We start from the raw sequence: 16,912 nt of genomic DNA, 5'->3' as shown, positions 1-16,912 counted from the left end.
TCATCTTAAACATTGCATTTTGAAATTATACTCAATACATAAAAGCTTGGATTTAAAAAAAAAAGTGCATCACAAGTGAGTCATGAAGGCCTTGCCTCTCTTGTTTCAAAATGCAATGTTTAAGATGAGAAAGATCAGTTTAAACCAAATTAACTCCACTAGCATTACAGAGTAATTTCCCTTTTTTACTATCTGCACCAAAACGTTTGCAAAATAAATAAAACTTCCATGCTTAGCAAAAGAAGTTCCTGTTTGAACAAAAAATGATAATAATGACTGCTCTAGCTGTTGGGTCAGAATATCAGATCAAAGTGCCAAGTTTAGAGAATACAAAAAATATAACAGTAAATGCAGTTTGCATATAATTAGGCTTCATTCTTTATTTTTTTGTGCCCCTCCCAGAGGCACAGTATTGTTTTAAACAAAATGACTGGAAAGAACTGAATTTTTTCCTATTTTTATGCCAAATTTGGTGTCAACTGACAAAGTAGTTGCAGAGAAAATGTCAATGTTAAAGTTTACCACGGACACACAGACACACACACAGACAACCGAACACCGGGTTAAAACATAGACTCACTTTGTTTACACAAGTGAGTCAAAAAACCAGTCATCTGACAGAAAAGAGAGCATTCACACCTTCCCATACCCAGTAAATGGGGCTACAATATGGACTGGACAAAAAATCACCCATGGCAATCCTACAAGACAAGTTTTACAACACATTCTTGGACATCATTTACAAATGGCATCAAGGGGTCCTGTCCATAATCTGGCTCTAACAAATCCTGAGGAGCAGTCATCTTCAAGCCATACACATGGCTCAAAAACTCACTCCACAAAAAGTCCATCCTTACATGGTTTTGGAACATGTCTGAAGGGTCACCTTCATTTGTAAAGAGTCTCAATGCCTCGATCCTTATACTGTCCAGTGGTCATCTTCAATACCAGTCTAAGGCTGGCGTGGTGTTATTTTTGTTTTTATCAACACTTTTCAGGCAGTCACTCCCAGCACTATTCAGGCAGTCACTCCCCTATCTAACCTTTACCTGAGCACTATCACCTTGTGTCTGTGTGCAGAATAGTCTCCAGGAAATCTGGCAAACAACAGTCCTTGACATAATATAGCCTGTGGGTAGTTTGAGAGGCCTTGAGAGGATAAGCAAACTGAGCAAGAAAGTAAACCAACAGTTTGTGTCAGCTGTACATGGAGATTTTGAAAAAACTACCTGGATGTTGTGAACAATAGTGTGAGCCATAGCACTCTTGCAGCATTGAACATTCTTGACGACATCAATGACATCTGCCCATATTCATGATACTGTGAATGATAAAAAAATTACTGATGTGAATATGTCCATGTCCTTAAATTTATTGAAAGATTATACAAGTTTCGATATCTGTAATCTGACATGATGACAATGCTGACAAGAAAAACAGCTCTCTGAGTGTCATGTACCTCAAAACTCTGATGACATGATGAGGAGGAGGACTGTTAATACATCAGTGAATGGCCAAGCACCTTTGAGGCCACTCCTGAACACGATTTGATGTTGACAGCACTGATGATGCACACATGTGGCCAAAAGCAATATCAGGCCACACCTGTCCGAAAATGCAGCATAACAATGTACAACACTTAAGTGGCTAAACAAACACTCGGGCCACTTTTGAACACTGACCAGTGTGATGAGGATCACAAGATGAAGAGTAGAACCCCCAGACAACCCCCAAAGCAGGATTGTTCACTTTATCGCAGAGGACTGAAAAGACACAGACAGCGAGTCATCCAGACTCCAAGCCTGTGTCATTCACAAGAGATCCCTACACACCCCCAGACAGCTGGTCACACGGAGGCCTCATACGTGGTGATGGTTCCGGCCCCACTGCGGCTGCTGTCTTTACGTCCTCGTTTCAAGCGCACACTGGGGGGCTGTCCTGATTCTGTGCACAGGATGGGGTCCAGGTTTGACACAGGTCCATCAGCTTTGTCTCTGGGGAATGGGTTGGGTGGGGGCAGCTTGGAGGATATCAACGACTTCCCAGTTGACCCTCGCCGTCTGCCAGATGGCAAAGAGGCCAAGGCTGAATGGTAGGAACTGACACTGGTGTCTTGAGGAGGGTCACACCGGTCTTCACGGCTGTTGACACCTCCCCAAAACTGATCCAGTTGTTCCCTGGAGCCCAGTATGTTCTCCCTGGACCGACTGAGGCTCTCGCGCGATTTACTCCTGGAACGGTGGTACAGTTTGGGTCTGTCTCTCACCACTGTGGGCACTGAAGAGCTGGTAGAGTTCAAGCTTGCACCGTCTCTCCCCAGAGGTGAGGAGGTCAACTCCGATGCGACCCCTGCTGATGGCTGTGAAGTCACATAGGGAGACATGATTCTGATGGGCTGAGGTTTTGGGGCTGGGTCCATTTCCAGGTAGCGCCTGTCACCATGTCCGCTGTTCTCCCGGGAGACAAGTGCATGGTGGGGGAAGTCTGAGTGAGAGCGGCTAGCCACCATGGTGTGTTGAGTCGGGGGGGAGCGAGGACTGAGGTCCTCCACAGTCCCAATGGGAGCACGGCGCTCCAGGGCAATGTGAGGAGAGTGGAGACGCGGCACCTGGCTGCTGTGTGTGTCTCCATCCCGCAGGCTGTGGCTGCTGTTGGCACGGCGACCCACTGCCTGAGGGGGGGGTCCCGCTCGGTCCAGGCTGCAACTATGCGGCAGGGAATGCTTGAAGAAGGGATGGCTGGCTCCGTTTTGAGGCACGGCAATGGGGGAAGGGTACGTATCAACTGAATGGCTGCCTTTGTGAATGTCATGGTCAGGTGTGGATCGACGGGCCTGCAGAAAAACACATATCTGTCATGCCACTTCTTGTTTCAGGGGGTGTCGAACTATACCACATTCACTACAGGTCTGCATACAAAAACGTATGTCACATCAGTTCTTGTCTCAATAGGTGTCATACTATCACAGTCACTACAGGCCTCCATACAAAAACATGTCATGTCTTGTTTCAATGGATATCATACTATACCATACTAAGCACAGGTCTGCATACCACATCTGCCATATCACTTCTTGTTTCAATGGCTATCATACTGTACCACATATGTAATGGTTACCTTGTGGTAATATGTCTGCCTTGCAAGCAAGAGAATCTGAGTGCGTGGGATCAAATCCCACACTCACCAGAATTTTCTCCCCATCAACTACACCTTGAGCAGTGGTCTGGATGCTTGTCATTCAGCTGAGATGATAATTTGAGGTGCTGAAGCATGCACTTAGAGGACATAAAAAAGCCCACTGCAACAAGACAGTTATCCCTGGTACACTGTAAAGTTCTAAAGAAAAATCTACTTTAAAATGTAAAACAAACAGAAAAAAGAGAAGATTTTAGAAATGGGTGGCGCTACATTGTGGCCATGCACTCTTCCCAAGGAGAGCAGCTCAAATTTCACAAAAAGAATCTGTTGTGATAAAGAAGTAATACAATACAATAAAGTACTATTATATAGTAACTACAGACCTACATAGTACATACAAATACATTATCTCATGACTTAAACCACTTATTGTTTCTACAGGATATTATGCTATGTAACAGTAATTTCGACACAGGAATCTACACTGAAGGTTGCCTGTCATTCTGTAACTGTTGCATTCATTGTATCTGTACTGTGAAATTCAGAAACAAAATATTGTTTAAATCAAACAAAATTATGCCAGACACATCATGAAATGTTTCAATGACTTAAAAAAATTCGTTTTGAAACTACATACAGTATGTTCTGAAACTACATACGGTAGAAGCATAGAAACGCACGCACGCACACACACACACACACACACACACTGCAGAAACTGGAAAGAAACATAAATACAGAAAGTCCAAACAATCCTGAGAAAGACAGTCAAAGCATAATGATAATCTGTCTTGGCGATCATTATAATCCTGGTGGATATTCATGATGAGCTCTACCTCCATAGTACAGTGACTCAAGTGCTTACAATTAACACTGATGAGCACAAATACATTGATCAATTTTGTACCAAGACTGAGCTTTCTGAGAGAGAGAGAGGAGGGATGAACAGGCGAAGCAGGTATAATGGTCAAACTCTCAACAGGCCACTGAAGGTGGCTGCACACTCAAGCAGTGGGCAAGATGGTAGTGGGTTAATCAGACCAGCTCTAAAATGGGAATGGGAAGATCACTGTTCACTCGCCTGACAGGCTGACATGTTTTGATCTCTTGACGTTTTATTGTGTACTGTGTGGGTTTTACATCGTCCTTACTCAGCATTTTTACATCAACCTGTTTGTCATGGACTGGATTTCATTCTGGATGTCATTGTTTTACCTTGCCTTTGGATTTAAGAATGGTGTGGTTAATGTTTCTTTTAAAAATGGCAAACGTTCTTCTGTCCAAGTGTGCGCCCAAGCTGTTCAGTTAAGCCTTTCACTTCTGACCACAGATATAGCTGCGGTTTATGGGTAACTGCATAATCATGTGTCCAGCCACTCACTTGCACAAGCTTACCTTCCATGCAAATGGTGACTGCCGTGACGGGTGTCTGAAACAATTTCTTGACCAGTTTTGGCTTGATTCTGATGTGGGGGTTTTTTTGTGTTTTTTTTTAAAGCAAAAAGCTGTTGAGCATGTCAACATGGCTGCCAGAACATATAGTACAGAAGAGGTGGCTAGAATTTTGTTTATTTTTCCAAAAATTGTTGACAATAGCAACTATGAAAATGTGACAGAAAACAAAAGTAATATTGCTGTTGGTCAACTTGAGTGATTCTGGTTATCCTGATGATGATTACATGCTACAAGGTACATCAACAGGAAGGGGTTGGGGTCGTGTCAGAAGTTGGTATAGAAAAAAACAACAATATTTTGGCTTGAAGCCTTCATTTTGGGGTTTTCATCTACTATAAAACCCTCCAGATAAAGGCTTCAAGCCAAAATATTGTTTGTGGTGAGTTTTAGTGTTGTAATATTGTGTGTGTGACAGCGTTTGTGGGTGTTTGGGTGGAAGGGTGTGTGTGTGGGTGTATGTGAGTTGTTATGTATAGTGTTTGTGTTTAAAACAACATGATAGTGCAGGAAACAACATAATTGCACTTGGTTGTTGTGTCTAATACATTTGCTAATATTTCAGCACTATTTCCATCTGTAAAATAAACAAACTTGAATTTTTTTCTTCTTTTTTTTCTAAAAATATTATGTGTATTTTTTTAAAATCCAAGTCATCTTCCCCTTATTGAAAGTTATCTCATCCTGTCAAAATTGAAGTTGTCATATTCTCCATTCATTTTCCTTCAAGAAAACATATACCTTTAAATACTTTTGAGCATAATTTTAATTTCTGTGACTTTTGTTTAGAGGCTGGTGATTATATAATCACAAATAGTTCCCGAAGTGAAAGGGTTAAATGGATGTAATGTTCCAACTGCAAAAATTGTTTGCAATCTTGATGTTCACTTAGACCAGACTCTGTCTTTTGAACAGCAGATTTCCTTGATCTGTCAAATGCACTTTCAGTCTCAGGATGCATCCAAAACCCTTGTCTGTTCCCTGGTCCTATCTAGGCTTGACTACTGTAATTCTTTGCTCGCTGGATGACCCAACTACTTGTTATCCAGACTTCGGAGAGTCCAAAACCATACTGCACGGCTTATCTTCCATTCTCCCAAATCTGTTCATATTACTCCTCTCCTTCATTCCCTCCACTAGTTACTTATTGAGAAAAGAAAAGATTGCAAACTCCCTCTCCTGTGCAACAAATTTATGATTAGCATATCTCCTTGAGCTTCTGCATTACTATTCTCCATCTCGCCAGCTCCAGTCATTAGGTGACGACCGTATCTTAAAAATTCCCTCCTACAGAACCCGATCATATGGAAAACACATTTTATTTTTTCCAGGCTTCTTCCGCATGGAACTTACTCCAATTTCCTGTCTGTCTTGCTGTTTCTTGCCCCTCTTCCAAAACCTCTTTGAAAACTCACTGATTTCCAGCCACTGAAATCAGTAAATAACTTCTTGTCTTCACTTTTATGTTTTAATCAAGTTAATTTTTTACTTCTATTATTCTTACTATTTTTAAACCTACACATGTTCATATGCCTTGAATGGCCGTGATGTGCTTGCACGCACGTGTGTGTGTGTGTGTGTGTGTGTGTGTGTGTGTGTGTGTGTGTGTGTCTACATCTTGTGTGGAGTGGGTATGGGTTTGTGGGTTGGAGTTGGAGAGAGATGATCTGTGTGTGCGTATGTATTTGTGTGTTTTAGATTTCATTCGTCACTGTATTTTTCCTTGTAAAACGCCCAGGTCTTTTGTATCATTAGATTGGGCATACCAAATATCCTTTTATCATCATTATTATTAAGACTTGTTTGACAGTGATATTTTTATTTCTGGTTTTACGCCAAGGGAGCATCACTTAAACAGAAGAATCATGTAAGGCCTTCAGCTTCCTAATACATATATTTTCATGGCATGTACCATTGGTAAGGTATTTCCAATTTTTTTGTAAAATAATGTGTAGAGTTTTTGTAAAGTTCAACTGGTGAAATACTTTTCTTTAAATGTACAGTTTGGGGAGCAGTGATGTAACATGAAATTAAAGTAAAATCTTTGAAATAAAAAAAAAAAGGATTAAACTTTCCTCCATGGCGCACATACATCTGTGTGCGACAAAGTGTTTTCCTACCTACATGACACATACACTGGTATGAGATGGTGCCAACACCAGCTGCCTGTGTTGTGCATGTCACTGTGTATGTTCTGTCAGAACATTCTACCACACAAACTCTACTGGTCTGAAGAAGTAACACACACCAATACACACCAGAATATAGAGCAACAAACACCAGTCAGCAGTCACAATATTTGCCAATTCTGAGATTCACTGAACTTGCACAAAGACACTGGTTTTATATTCTTAAGAACTCATTTCAACAATGCAACAGCAGCAAGGAAAATGAAAAAAACAAAACAAGACAAAACAAAAAACCTCCACAAAAACAGTCATTCTCTCTTGACATAAATCAACTCCACTTCTGAGCTAAAGACATGTAAGCATCAGCCTGTATGTGTTTTGCACATATGCATCCTTATTTGCGTGTGTGTGTTTGTATCTGCATCTCTGTGTAGCATGTGGGTGTATGAATGTACAGATACGTACAAGACAGAAAAGATACTGCTTAGTGTACAATACTCTAGTCCCCATTCCAATTTTCCAAACATGAAAGCTGTTTGTTAGCCCACTGAATCTGAATACTTCAGCTGTGGAACAGCAAAATCTGCACTACCTATAGTAAAAAAATTCAGCTGATTCCAAAAGCACACCAACTTTCAACAAAGCAAAACACGAGCCAGAAATAAAGCTAGTTAGTCTGGTCACAGTGTACATATTTACTGAGCTGGCACTTACTAACTTGGGGTTTCCAAATGTGCATGAACAAGGAAGATCGAAACCACACAATGGACAAGCAAGCTTATTTGAGAAATGAATTTAAGGCCTGATTCTGGTTTCCTGTTGTAGAAAGCTACATGATACAGCTGACAGTGACTGGCTGAAACACACTGTGTCTGAGTTCTAGCTAGAGATTACCTGATCATGACAGCTGTATGGCATCATGTGACACATTACTTTGTTGACTTTAATCTTGGTAACCAGTACCTGTTCAATCCACACACTTCACAACTTGAGTTCCCTTTCAGAGACAGGAGCATCCAGATTTTGATTCTGTTTTTTTTTTTTTTTCAAATTATAATAATCCACCCTCAACTTGTCCAAAATCCCGCATCCACAGCTGCACCTAGGCTTCTTCTGTTGCAATTTCAGCACAGCCATCATTGATAAGTTGCCTTGAAAACACATACCTGAGAAGACCTTGCACTTTAGTGAAGTCACTTCAGTGGTGTTCAGTAGTGCCTGTTCTGATTTAACACACCCAGGACACCACCTGTTAACCTGCCACCCCCCCACCCCCCTATTGTGGACAGTGATCATGTAACAGTGAAGACAGGCTGAATGAGCACCTCCCTGGGACTGAAAGCTTCAAATGACAGTTCCCATTAATGACTGGCACACACACACACCATGGGCAAGGAAGATGGGGTAACATGACAGAGACAGTCAGTGATCAAGAGCCTAGACCTCAACACCTGGGACAAATCTGGTAAATGTTTTAATGATGATGGATGAGGATGATGCAACAATGGAGATCCATTCAGGTTTGTGACAGCAGCCTTCATTTCCTTTCTTCATGTCAACCAGGCCCAGGGGAGTACAGACACCTGCAGTATTAGTCGGGAAATTTGCACAACACACCCAACTCTAAAAAAATGGATGCCAGTCTCTCTCAACAAGATTTCTGAAATGGTTTATGTGTTGGCTCCTTGACCACCTACAATTTGTCCAAAGAATGACAAAACAGCAAATTCAATAAAAACAAACCTATAATCAAGCAGACAGTGCTCTTGAAGCACCATGACAGCACTTTTACATAACAGCCCATCATCCGTCATCCACATTTTCCCCAAGAGTGATAACACAGCATATTCACACATCCATAGTTTGCCTCACACGGCTATACAACTGCACACACACAAACCCCGTGAACTCACCACAACACTGCCCAGCACAAGCATGTGAAAGAGATGGATGACAACAACACCAACAGAGAGTGCGCTGTCCACCACACACTGATCTGAAGAGGTACAGCCACCAGCACAGGAAAAGAGCCACCGGGAAGATGGGGAAAAAAGGTCTACAACCTGATCAGTTACTCACGCTTTTGTTGACCACGGCGCTGTGGTGTCCCACCCCATTGATGGCTGCGCCAGCCTCCATGCTGATCTTCACGTCCTTGTCTGAGGCCACGTACCTCACTTGTGACGCATCCATATGTAACGTCCGAGGTTTGACCGTGTAATTTGATAGTCTGCAAAGAATGCAACCACTTGTCTGTTTCAACTTCAGCCCTGTCATTCTGGTGATATGTAACAACTATCTGAGCTACATCAGTTTTAGTCTATGTGCTGATCTATCTGTCATTTGATTACTGGTAGTTTTGCAACAATCATTCTATTATAGATGTAGCCATGCGCTCAGCTGGCTTCAGATACTGCTTCACACACAAGCTGTATAGCAGATGCCTTTTTTGCAACAAACACGCCGGTCTTCAACGACTCGTGCAGAATGCAGTGCCATTTGAATTGTAATTGCAAAGTGTCTTTTAAACAACTGCTCCTAAACGTCTATCAAATCAAGTCTCTGTATCGTTCGCTGCAATATCATATTTGTTGTGCTTACACACACACTTTAATCAGTTAGAAGCATATTTGATTTCAGTTTAATCGTTCGTCGTAAAGATATAAACTGACACTAACCTTACGTCATTTTGTCTTTCTCGTCACACATAATGCTACAGTTACAATCCTGTATGTGACTGCTGTTGGAAACTAAAACCACACTACTGAAGTGTTTGGATGAGAATAGATCAGGTATTTAGAAGATACAAAGCCGATTTTCACTGTCAACACTTAACGACAATCACTCCACACCTACCGTTGCTTGACAGCTTTGGCTGAGTTGAAAACCATGTTTCTGACACACCATTTTTTTGTTGTTTTTTTGTAATCAACATTTAAAATTTTTTTCTTTTACATGTAGACAAATATGCAACAACAAAAACAACAACAATTTCACACCATATACCATTGTAATAAACTAAAGACATTAATAATAATAATCATAAGTAAAATAGGATAAAGTAGATAGGGCATAAGTCAATGGATGAGTTTTGCTAGAGTCAGCAACGACAGTTTACCCCTGAATCAAAGAACAACAAAAAACAAAAACAACAACAAAAAACCAACAACAACAAAAATACCCAACAACAACACACACACACACACACAAACAAAAACATCATCACACCAAAGATCCCATGGGAAGAAGTGGTTATAAAGAGGGCATTTGACAGTAATACAAATATTAACTACTGGGGAAAAGAAAACATTGGCTTATAAAAGTTCCATTGCACATCAAATCTGGACACTTCATTTTTTACATACGCATTATGCCATTCAATTTTATACCTCGCATAAAGCTGTTTTAGAAAGGCATGCAGACCTGGTGTGCATTTTTCAATTTTGCATTTGTAGACATACAGTTTTGCAAACATTATAATGAAATCCAATACATTATCTGTTTTTAAATGCTGTGCAACGCCGAACAGTACTAAACTGTAACAGATCTTAATGTTATAGGCATTTTCACATTTTTCATTAACCCCTAGGCTGCCTATATGACGAGATAACTTGTCATGGAAAGTATGTACGCTTCGCTGCCACAATGACGAGATAACTCATCATCGAAATATTCTGACTTCTCCCTGCTTTGCATTCAGTTTGTTGACAAAAATGCTGGTAGCTTTAGCTTGGGGAATCTTTCTAGATTCTATTCATAGCTAGAAACAACATCTGCATCATAAGGCAGTCTTTTATTTGAACGTTTTGGTTGGGTTACTGGCCGCAGTCTTTGCCTGGCTCCTCTCCTTGCTCGCTCAACAAAATGTCGGACTGACTCCGTGCTCAAGACATGCGATCGTGGCGAACTAAATCAACCAAGATTACTTTCTTTAGCTGATGCTCAGAAAGAATTGAAGCATAAATTCGAAGGAGAAGACAGTGGTGAACATTTATAGGACGATTTGATAGAAAATAAAGGGAGCAATCAAGAGAGTGGCCAAGATACAACTATCATGTCAGTGAGTGATGCTGGCTGTTCAGCTCTAGCAGACGACAGAAGTCACTGAATTTTTAGCAGTGTGAGTTATTTTCTTGGCACTCAACCAGCACGGTCTGATGAGAACTGGATAAAGTGACTGTGTGAGAGGGGTGAAGAGGAGGGGGGTGGAGACTGAGGGGGCGTGGCCTCACATCCATATTATCACCCGCAGAAGTCACAATGCATTATGTATCTATTTCTTTTTCAGCCTTTTTATATTGTAGTTGTTCTAGTATGATTTTGAGTGTGCAGATATCTATTTGTCCAGAAAATATGATATTTTAGTGCAAATTACCAGACTAATGTTTGTAATGAACAAGTTGAAAATGTGACAAAAAACAAAACACTGATTTCAAAACAACAGCATGTCACTAAAAATACATAAAATGGGAAAACATCAGTTTTGTATTCTTTATTCATTTCCCTTTCAGAAAATATATACTTGTATGGGTCTTTCTCCAATAACAAAGAGCACAGAATTTTTTGAAAATTTATACCCGTTTTTTGTGAAAAAAACTCTGGCAAATAGATTTGACTTAAATCTTATTTTCCTGGCAGCGAAAGGGATAAACAATTTTTCTAAAGAGGTCCAAAAGGACTGTATATGTATACAATGCCACAAACAATGCTCTATGGAGTCTCTTGTGTCATTACACAGCATGCAGTTGTTTGTATCAGATACTCCCATAGCATTTAAAACAATATTAGTTGCAAGAATTCTATGAATGATTCTCATTTGCAGCCATTTTAACATCTTTAATCCTATGGATTTTATAAAAGACAGTTTTCCAATGAACATCGATATTGAATTTATTCACCCATTTTACACAGCATTTGGGTTTATCATCATTTTTTGTTAATACATCGTACAACAGTTTTGATCCCTTCTGTGCATTTTGAATAAGTGTTAGTGGACACACCATATTTAATTAAATATCTCTTTTGTCGGATCAGTAAACTGCAAGTATTATATACTGGCAGAATCGTCGCAACTCCATCTTTAAATCTATACCATTTGTGTTTGCCTAAGTTAAACTGATTTAACACAGTGTGTAATTTTCAGTGACAAGCCCACAAAAACTTACCCTTTTCAGTTGACTTAAATCAAGATTATAAATTCATCTTATATAATCATCACTTTATTTTATACTCATTAGAAAGTAGGTGTTGGGCTGTTTCTTTTGCGACCAATCCGATGTAAATCGGTTCAGGAATCATTTAGAAATCTATCACTGAACACCTTGTAACAAACACAATTCTATTCAAATTTAGCCCGATCTGAGCCGATTTGCTTTGCAGCACATGCGAGTGTCATTGCAGTTCGCATAACCTGTATAAATAACGACAGAGTGTGACCACTGGTCACTTTCACCTGGCCAGTCACTAGCTAGAGCCTGCTCTCTCTCTCTCTTGCTGTGTTGCACGCAGAGTGTGTGTTGCCACAATGGCCAGCATCATCGCCATACGCTGTAAGTACTGTGTGTAAAATGTGCTGATGATTTGTAAATTGTATTCTTCCACACAGTACTTGTGTTCATATGAGTATGTTGATATTGCCTTAGTTTGGATTACTTGGTTGAATTATTGCTTTGACAGGTCGTCACAGTTCTGCTCATGACTGATCTAATCGCCATGTTGTCATATGCTTGTAGCATTCTTTTCAACGTCACAGTCAGTGACGTCTCTGTACACTGATAGTTTGTTCCAGAATGTTGTAGTGAATGATGCCTTCTTTCTCATTTGCTGTCACTGATAAAGGTTAGGTTACTTATCCAGGGGTGCAAGTGGAAAAAAGTGGCAAGACTGAAGTCCGGTCTAGGGGGTCTGGGGGAGTGCATTTTCCTGCTCTCTCAGGGCCTCTCAGAGTGCCTTTCAAGAAGAAAATATTTATATTTTTGGCAAGGAAAATTTATGGATTTTAGGTAATGCTTTTAATGGACTAAGCACGTGCAATGCCGTGTGTCAGGTAATATGTTGCTGTTAGTCGGGACATGTGAAGGCTTTCTACAGCCTTTGTGTCTTTAGCTGAAGTCTTTATTAAGTCCACTAGGTCTTCAGAGAGACTGAATGGAAGGCAGTGTTCAGAGAGAAACAAACAAATTCTGATCTTAAGGTCCATGACTTTATCCGTCAAACTAGGGCCAGCAAACAGAGGTTTTGCACAAGGCATTGTGGAGGTGTGCGAGTAGGAAGCGAGCTGTTGAAGATGGTCTGGATCCTCACTGTGTTTTACCAACGATCTCTTTCCGTTTTTTCCATAGTTCAGTTTTGTGTTGTTACAGCATTTGCAAATAGCCAAACCACTTGCGTCAATTTTCGCGCACCACATCGAGAATTTCCGTTTCAGTTTGTCTTCATGGTTGAGCCATTCATTTTTCCACTTGTTCTTACAATCTTTGTCGATTTCTTGAGCTTTTCTCTCGTCAGAAACTTCCAAAAACGGCATTCTGGCATGTGAAAAACTTGCAGTTTTGCTTCCCGCTACCCGAAGATTAAAGCAAAGATGCTTCCCCTTCGCAAAGACAGAGCTTAGGCTAGCGCGGGAAGTGAAGCCAAACTGCTGGCCCTTGCATTTCAGAAAATAGAAAAACAGCAAATCAGATTCGAGAAGCTGACGATCACGCGGTAAGCACGCTGAAAGCACATGCTTAGAGTCACGTAGGCCAGCCACCTATACTGACGTTTCATTAAAAAAGTGATGCCTCCTTTGGTTGTGGGATATACCACTCTGTGTTTACTTTACTCGAACGAAATAGGGGGTGAAACAGTAATGTCTCTCCTCCCCCTTTCATTTTTTGTCCGTCCCGGGGACGGACTGCTTCTATGATTTTCCGTCCTAGGCGATTTTTTTCTCTCGGTAAAATACAGAGTTTCATGGCTAAGTAACAGTGTGTGTGTGTGTGTGTGTGTGTGTGTGTGTGTGTGTGTGTGTGTGTGTGTGTGTGTGTGTGTGTGCCTCTCTCTCTCTCTCTCACACACACACACACACAGACACACATTCTCTCTGTTCTCGCTTTCCAACGAACAGTCCCATCCGGATTCCAGCGGCAAAAATGGGAGTCGTACACAGCGCGCGCGGCCAGACACAGCTGGCGCTGGCTTCAGTTTAGCTAAGCACTGGTCAACCAGTCAAGAGAGTTCCATCTTCCGGTGAATAGTTCAGTATTCAAGTTCCGACCAAAACTTTCCCGGACCAAAAGCATAGGGACAAAAAAAAAAAAAAAAAAAAAAAAAAATCGAAATTTCATCAAGACGGAAATCCGTATGAGACGGAACCATTTGCACCTCTGCTTATCCCATTTCGGCGGAGGAGATTTAGATGTTGAATACAGGCCATGTTTACCATGCTTATGTTTGATGCAACTAATTACTTCTGTAAGTTAATTCACCACTTAATGGTCAAGCCATGATAGTTTTCCAATCATTTTATTGAGCACTGACTATCTGGTCTCTGAGTGTGCTCAGTACTCTAAGATGTGTGTAGTATTCTGTTATGATTATAAGATAGTGTTGGATTAATATCAGCTATTGGTTAAAACCATCTGATATGTATCACAGTATGTTAATTGTAATTTAGCTATTATGATTTTTCTGATATAGCTTACTCCAGTATAGTGCTACATAATAACCAATTCATTTGAGTCACTTTGACACAGTATAATCTTTACTTAAATTACACTATCAGTGTACTTTCACTAAAAGGAAACTTCCTTCCTAATATTATGTTAAAGTAACATACTTACCGTGACCCACTAGTGCAGACTCCGGTAGGGGTCTGATTCTTGTCCTGTGCAAACTACTACCCGCCTATGCAGAGAAAACGAAAGTAGCTACGGCTGATAACCTCCCGAAGTAGGTTACCTCCCCTGACTAGCGCCCTCTTTTTATGGCAATTCGCTGCAACCAGCGCAGCGTGCAGGGAGAACAGAAAGCGGGGAGAAATGGGAGGGTCTTAAATGTTGGTCATGGTAAGTATGTTACTTAAACGTAATTTTCGGAAGAAAATTTCCTTTTAATTACACATACTTAACCGTGACCCACTGGAGCAGAATGGCATGAAAAGGTGGAGGGCTCATCTGTTCTATTGTCAGTGTGCTGCGATGGCCTATTGTGTGACCACCGCAGAGTCAACGCCTCTTGAGTCATCACCCCTAAAGCGATAGACGTCCCTCAAGTAGAATTCAATGAAGGTAGCAGGGTTTTTCCAGCAAGCAGCCTCGTCTTGTAGCTGTGCTGACTGGGCAAAGGCAAAGGAAGAGGGCCATGCTCTGACTTCATGAACTCTGGCTGAGGGGGCATGCACTAAGGGGTCTGAGTTTGAGTCGGTGAGCTGGCAACACCACTCACCAGGGGCGATGGGGCTCAGAGATAGGGTGTACTGCGTCACCTAAGGATACTGGTGCGGACAAAGAAAACTGAGGCCCGCAGCTGTATTGTGGGAGAGGTCTGTGGATCACAGCTGTGCTGATAATGTAGTGCAAAGAGAATCGGGTCAGCGTGTTGAATCCACACTTCCAATCAAAAGAAGGAAAGGAAACACGTACCCTTTTGGGTTGTCTCACTTGAGCGTCAATGCAAGGAGGTGCACATGTGGCTTGATCTGATGATTCCACATCGGTTGTGGGCTGATAGTGGAAGTGATATAATGTTTGAAGGAAACTGTGGCATGAGACAGAGGTAGCCCACCATGCTGGGCTTGTCTTAGGCGTGACAACCAGATCTGTAGAGCTCCTCTCATGTGAGCCGACTGGTGATGGGCGCTCACCCCGCCACTTTTTTGTCACTGCCAAAAAACAGCACCGGTATGTTGCCTATGCACAGAATGGCGGACATTTGGCAAGAGACTTGAGGTCCCTGGTATCTCTGGGACAAGGCTGTGTAATTGCCCAGGCAAGTACCATCACAAAGGGGCATACAGAAGGCTTGGTGGCTTCTCTACCTGAGTATGGCATGTTGGAGCAACCTGCAGAATGTTGTCAGCAGTCAATGGCTGGGTTGGATCAGGCTGTGGGAGTGCACTTCATGTGCCTCCAGGTCACTAAGTCTCATTCCATGGTAGAATTCCTAATGGAAAATTTTCGCTGAAGGTACTTAGTGAGAAAGGGGACCAGATCCATGACAGGCCTCTGGCTCTGTGTGGTACGCACTAAGTCTGGGATGGAACCGGGCGGGGGTAGAGAGAAAGGTGGCTTTAGATGTGTTGTACTGGCCATTTACATCAAATCAATGATCTGACATACATTAACAGTATGGCCAACAGCAAAGTGAGAGCTGTATTATCAGTGGTTTTTTAATTGCAATGGGAAATCATTTGCAGCTTAGTCTTTCATGAAGGACAATGTCTCTCACACTAGAAGTCAAATTGCACTGGGACTTAGTGCTGTAGCCTTGGGGGCTAACTAGCCTTTGGGATCCGTCCCAATGGTGACAGTCCTAAGGCCCTCTTGATCGAGGGAGTGGGGATGCAACTTGGGCAAAACACTCTCTACTATAAAGTGTATAATCGAATTCCAGCCCAGATAGTCGGGACAGCAGTTACCTCCTCTGCTGTTCTGATGGTCATTGTCTTACACGACTGATTATCATGTACTGGTCCTAGGACACCAATCAGCATGGGTAAATCAGGAAACAGCTGCTGTGTGCTTGAGGGATGAAGGTGTCCACCATGCAGGTTCTGCTGAAATGTAAGGAAGCCGGAAGGATGTGACAGGGTTTTGTGGGGCAACCATGTGTCTGAAAGACATGGTGCTGCTTCCAAAGTGACAACAAAGTCATCTTCTGACAGGCCCTTGACTGAAGACTGGGGGTCAATGATGGGATAGCCTGTCTAGGCTAAAACCCCCTGGAAGTGTCTCATTGGAAAGACAGTGCTTGAGAAGGAATGCCCATCTGTAACCACAGCAGTGGTTGTGTGTTGAGGCTGAAAGGATCAGGTAGGGAACCAAGTGCAGAAAGTGCTTTCCAACGCCAATTGTTTGAGACATCGATGCTGGATCTCTGTTCAAGCAGGGTGATGGGCCGAACTAATGGGCTTGAATGCAGCATCTGCCGTGCTGGTATGAGTGGGCAGAAAGGTGCGCCCCTGTGGCTAATCAACGGTTCGTTGTGCTTTG

General features: G+C 41.9%; 1 protein-coding gene across 1 annotated transcript in view; it reads right to left on the bottom strand.

Moving 5' to 3' along the window:
* Nucleotides 1-238: 238 nt before the first annotated feature.
* LOC143274692 (palmitoyltransferase ZDHHC5-B-like) overlaps nt 239-16,912 on the bottom strand; it is a 54,493-nt gene continuing 37,819 nt past the window's right edge. Inside the window, exons 7-8 of the mRNA XM_076578581.1 lie at nt 8,799-8,949; nt 239-2,833 (exon numbers count right to left, since the gene is read on the bottom strand). Of these exons, the coding sequence (XP_076434696.1) occupies nt 1,847-2,833; nt 8,799-8,949 (1,138 nt within the window). The 3' untranslated portion in view covers nt 239-1,846. The remainder of the gene's footprint in view (nt 2,834-8,798; nt 8,950-16,912) is intronic.

Source organism: Babylonia areolata, chromosome 29 (genome assembly GCF_041734735.1).
Source record: "Babylonia areolata isolate BAREFJ2019XMU chromosome 29, ASM4173473v1, whole genome shotgun sequence".
Lineage (NCBI taxonomy): Eukaryota > Metazoa > Mollusca > Gastropoda > Neogastropoda > Buccinidae > Babylonia > Babylonia areolata.
The sequence above is the reverse complement of the archived record's forward strand: the minus strand, read 5'-3'. Positions and strand labels throughout refer to the sequence as shown.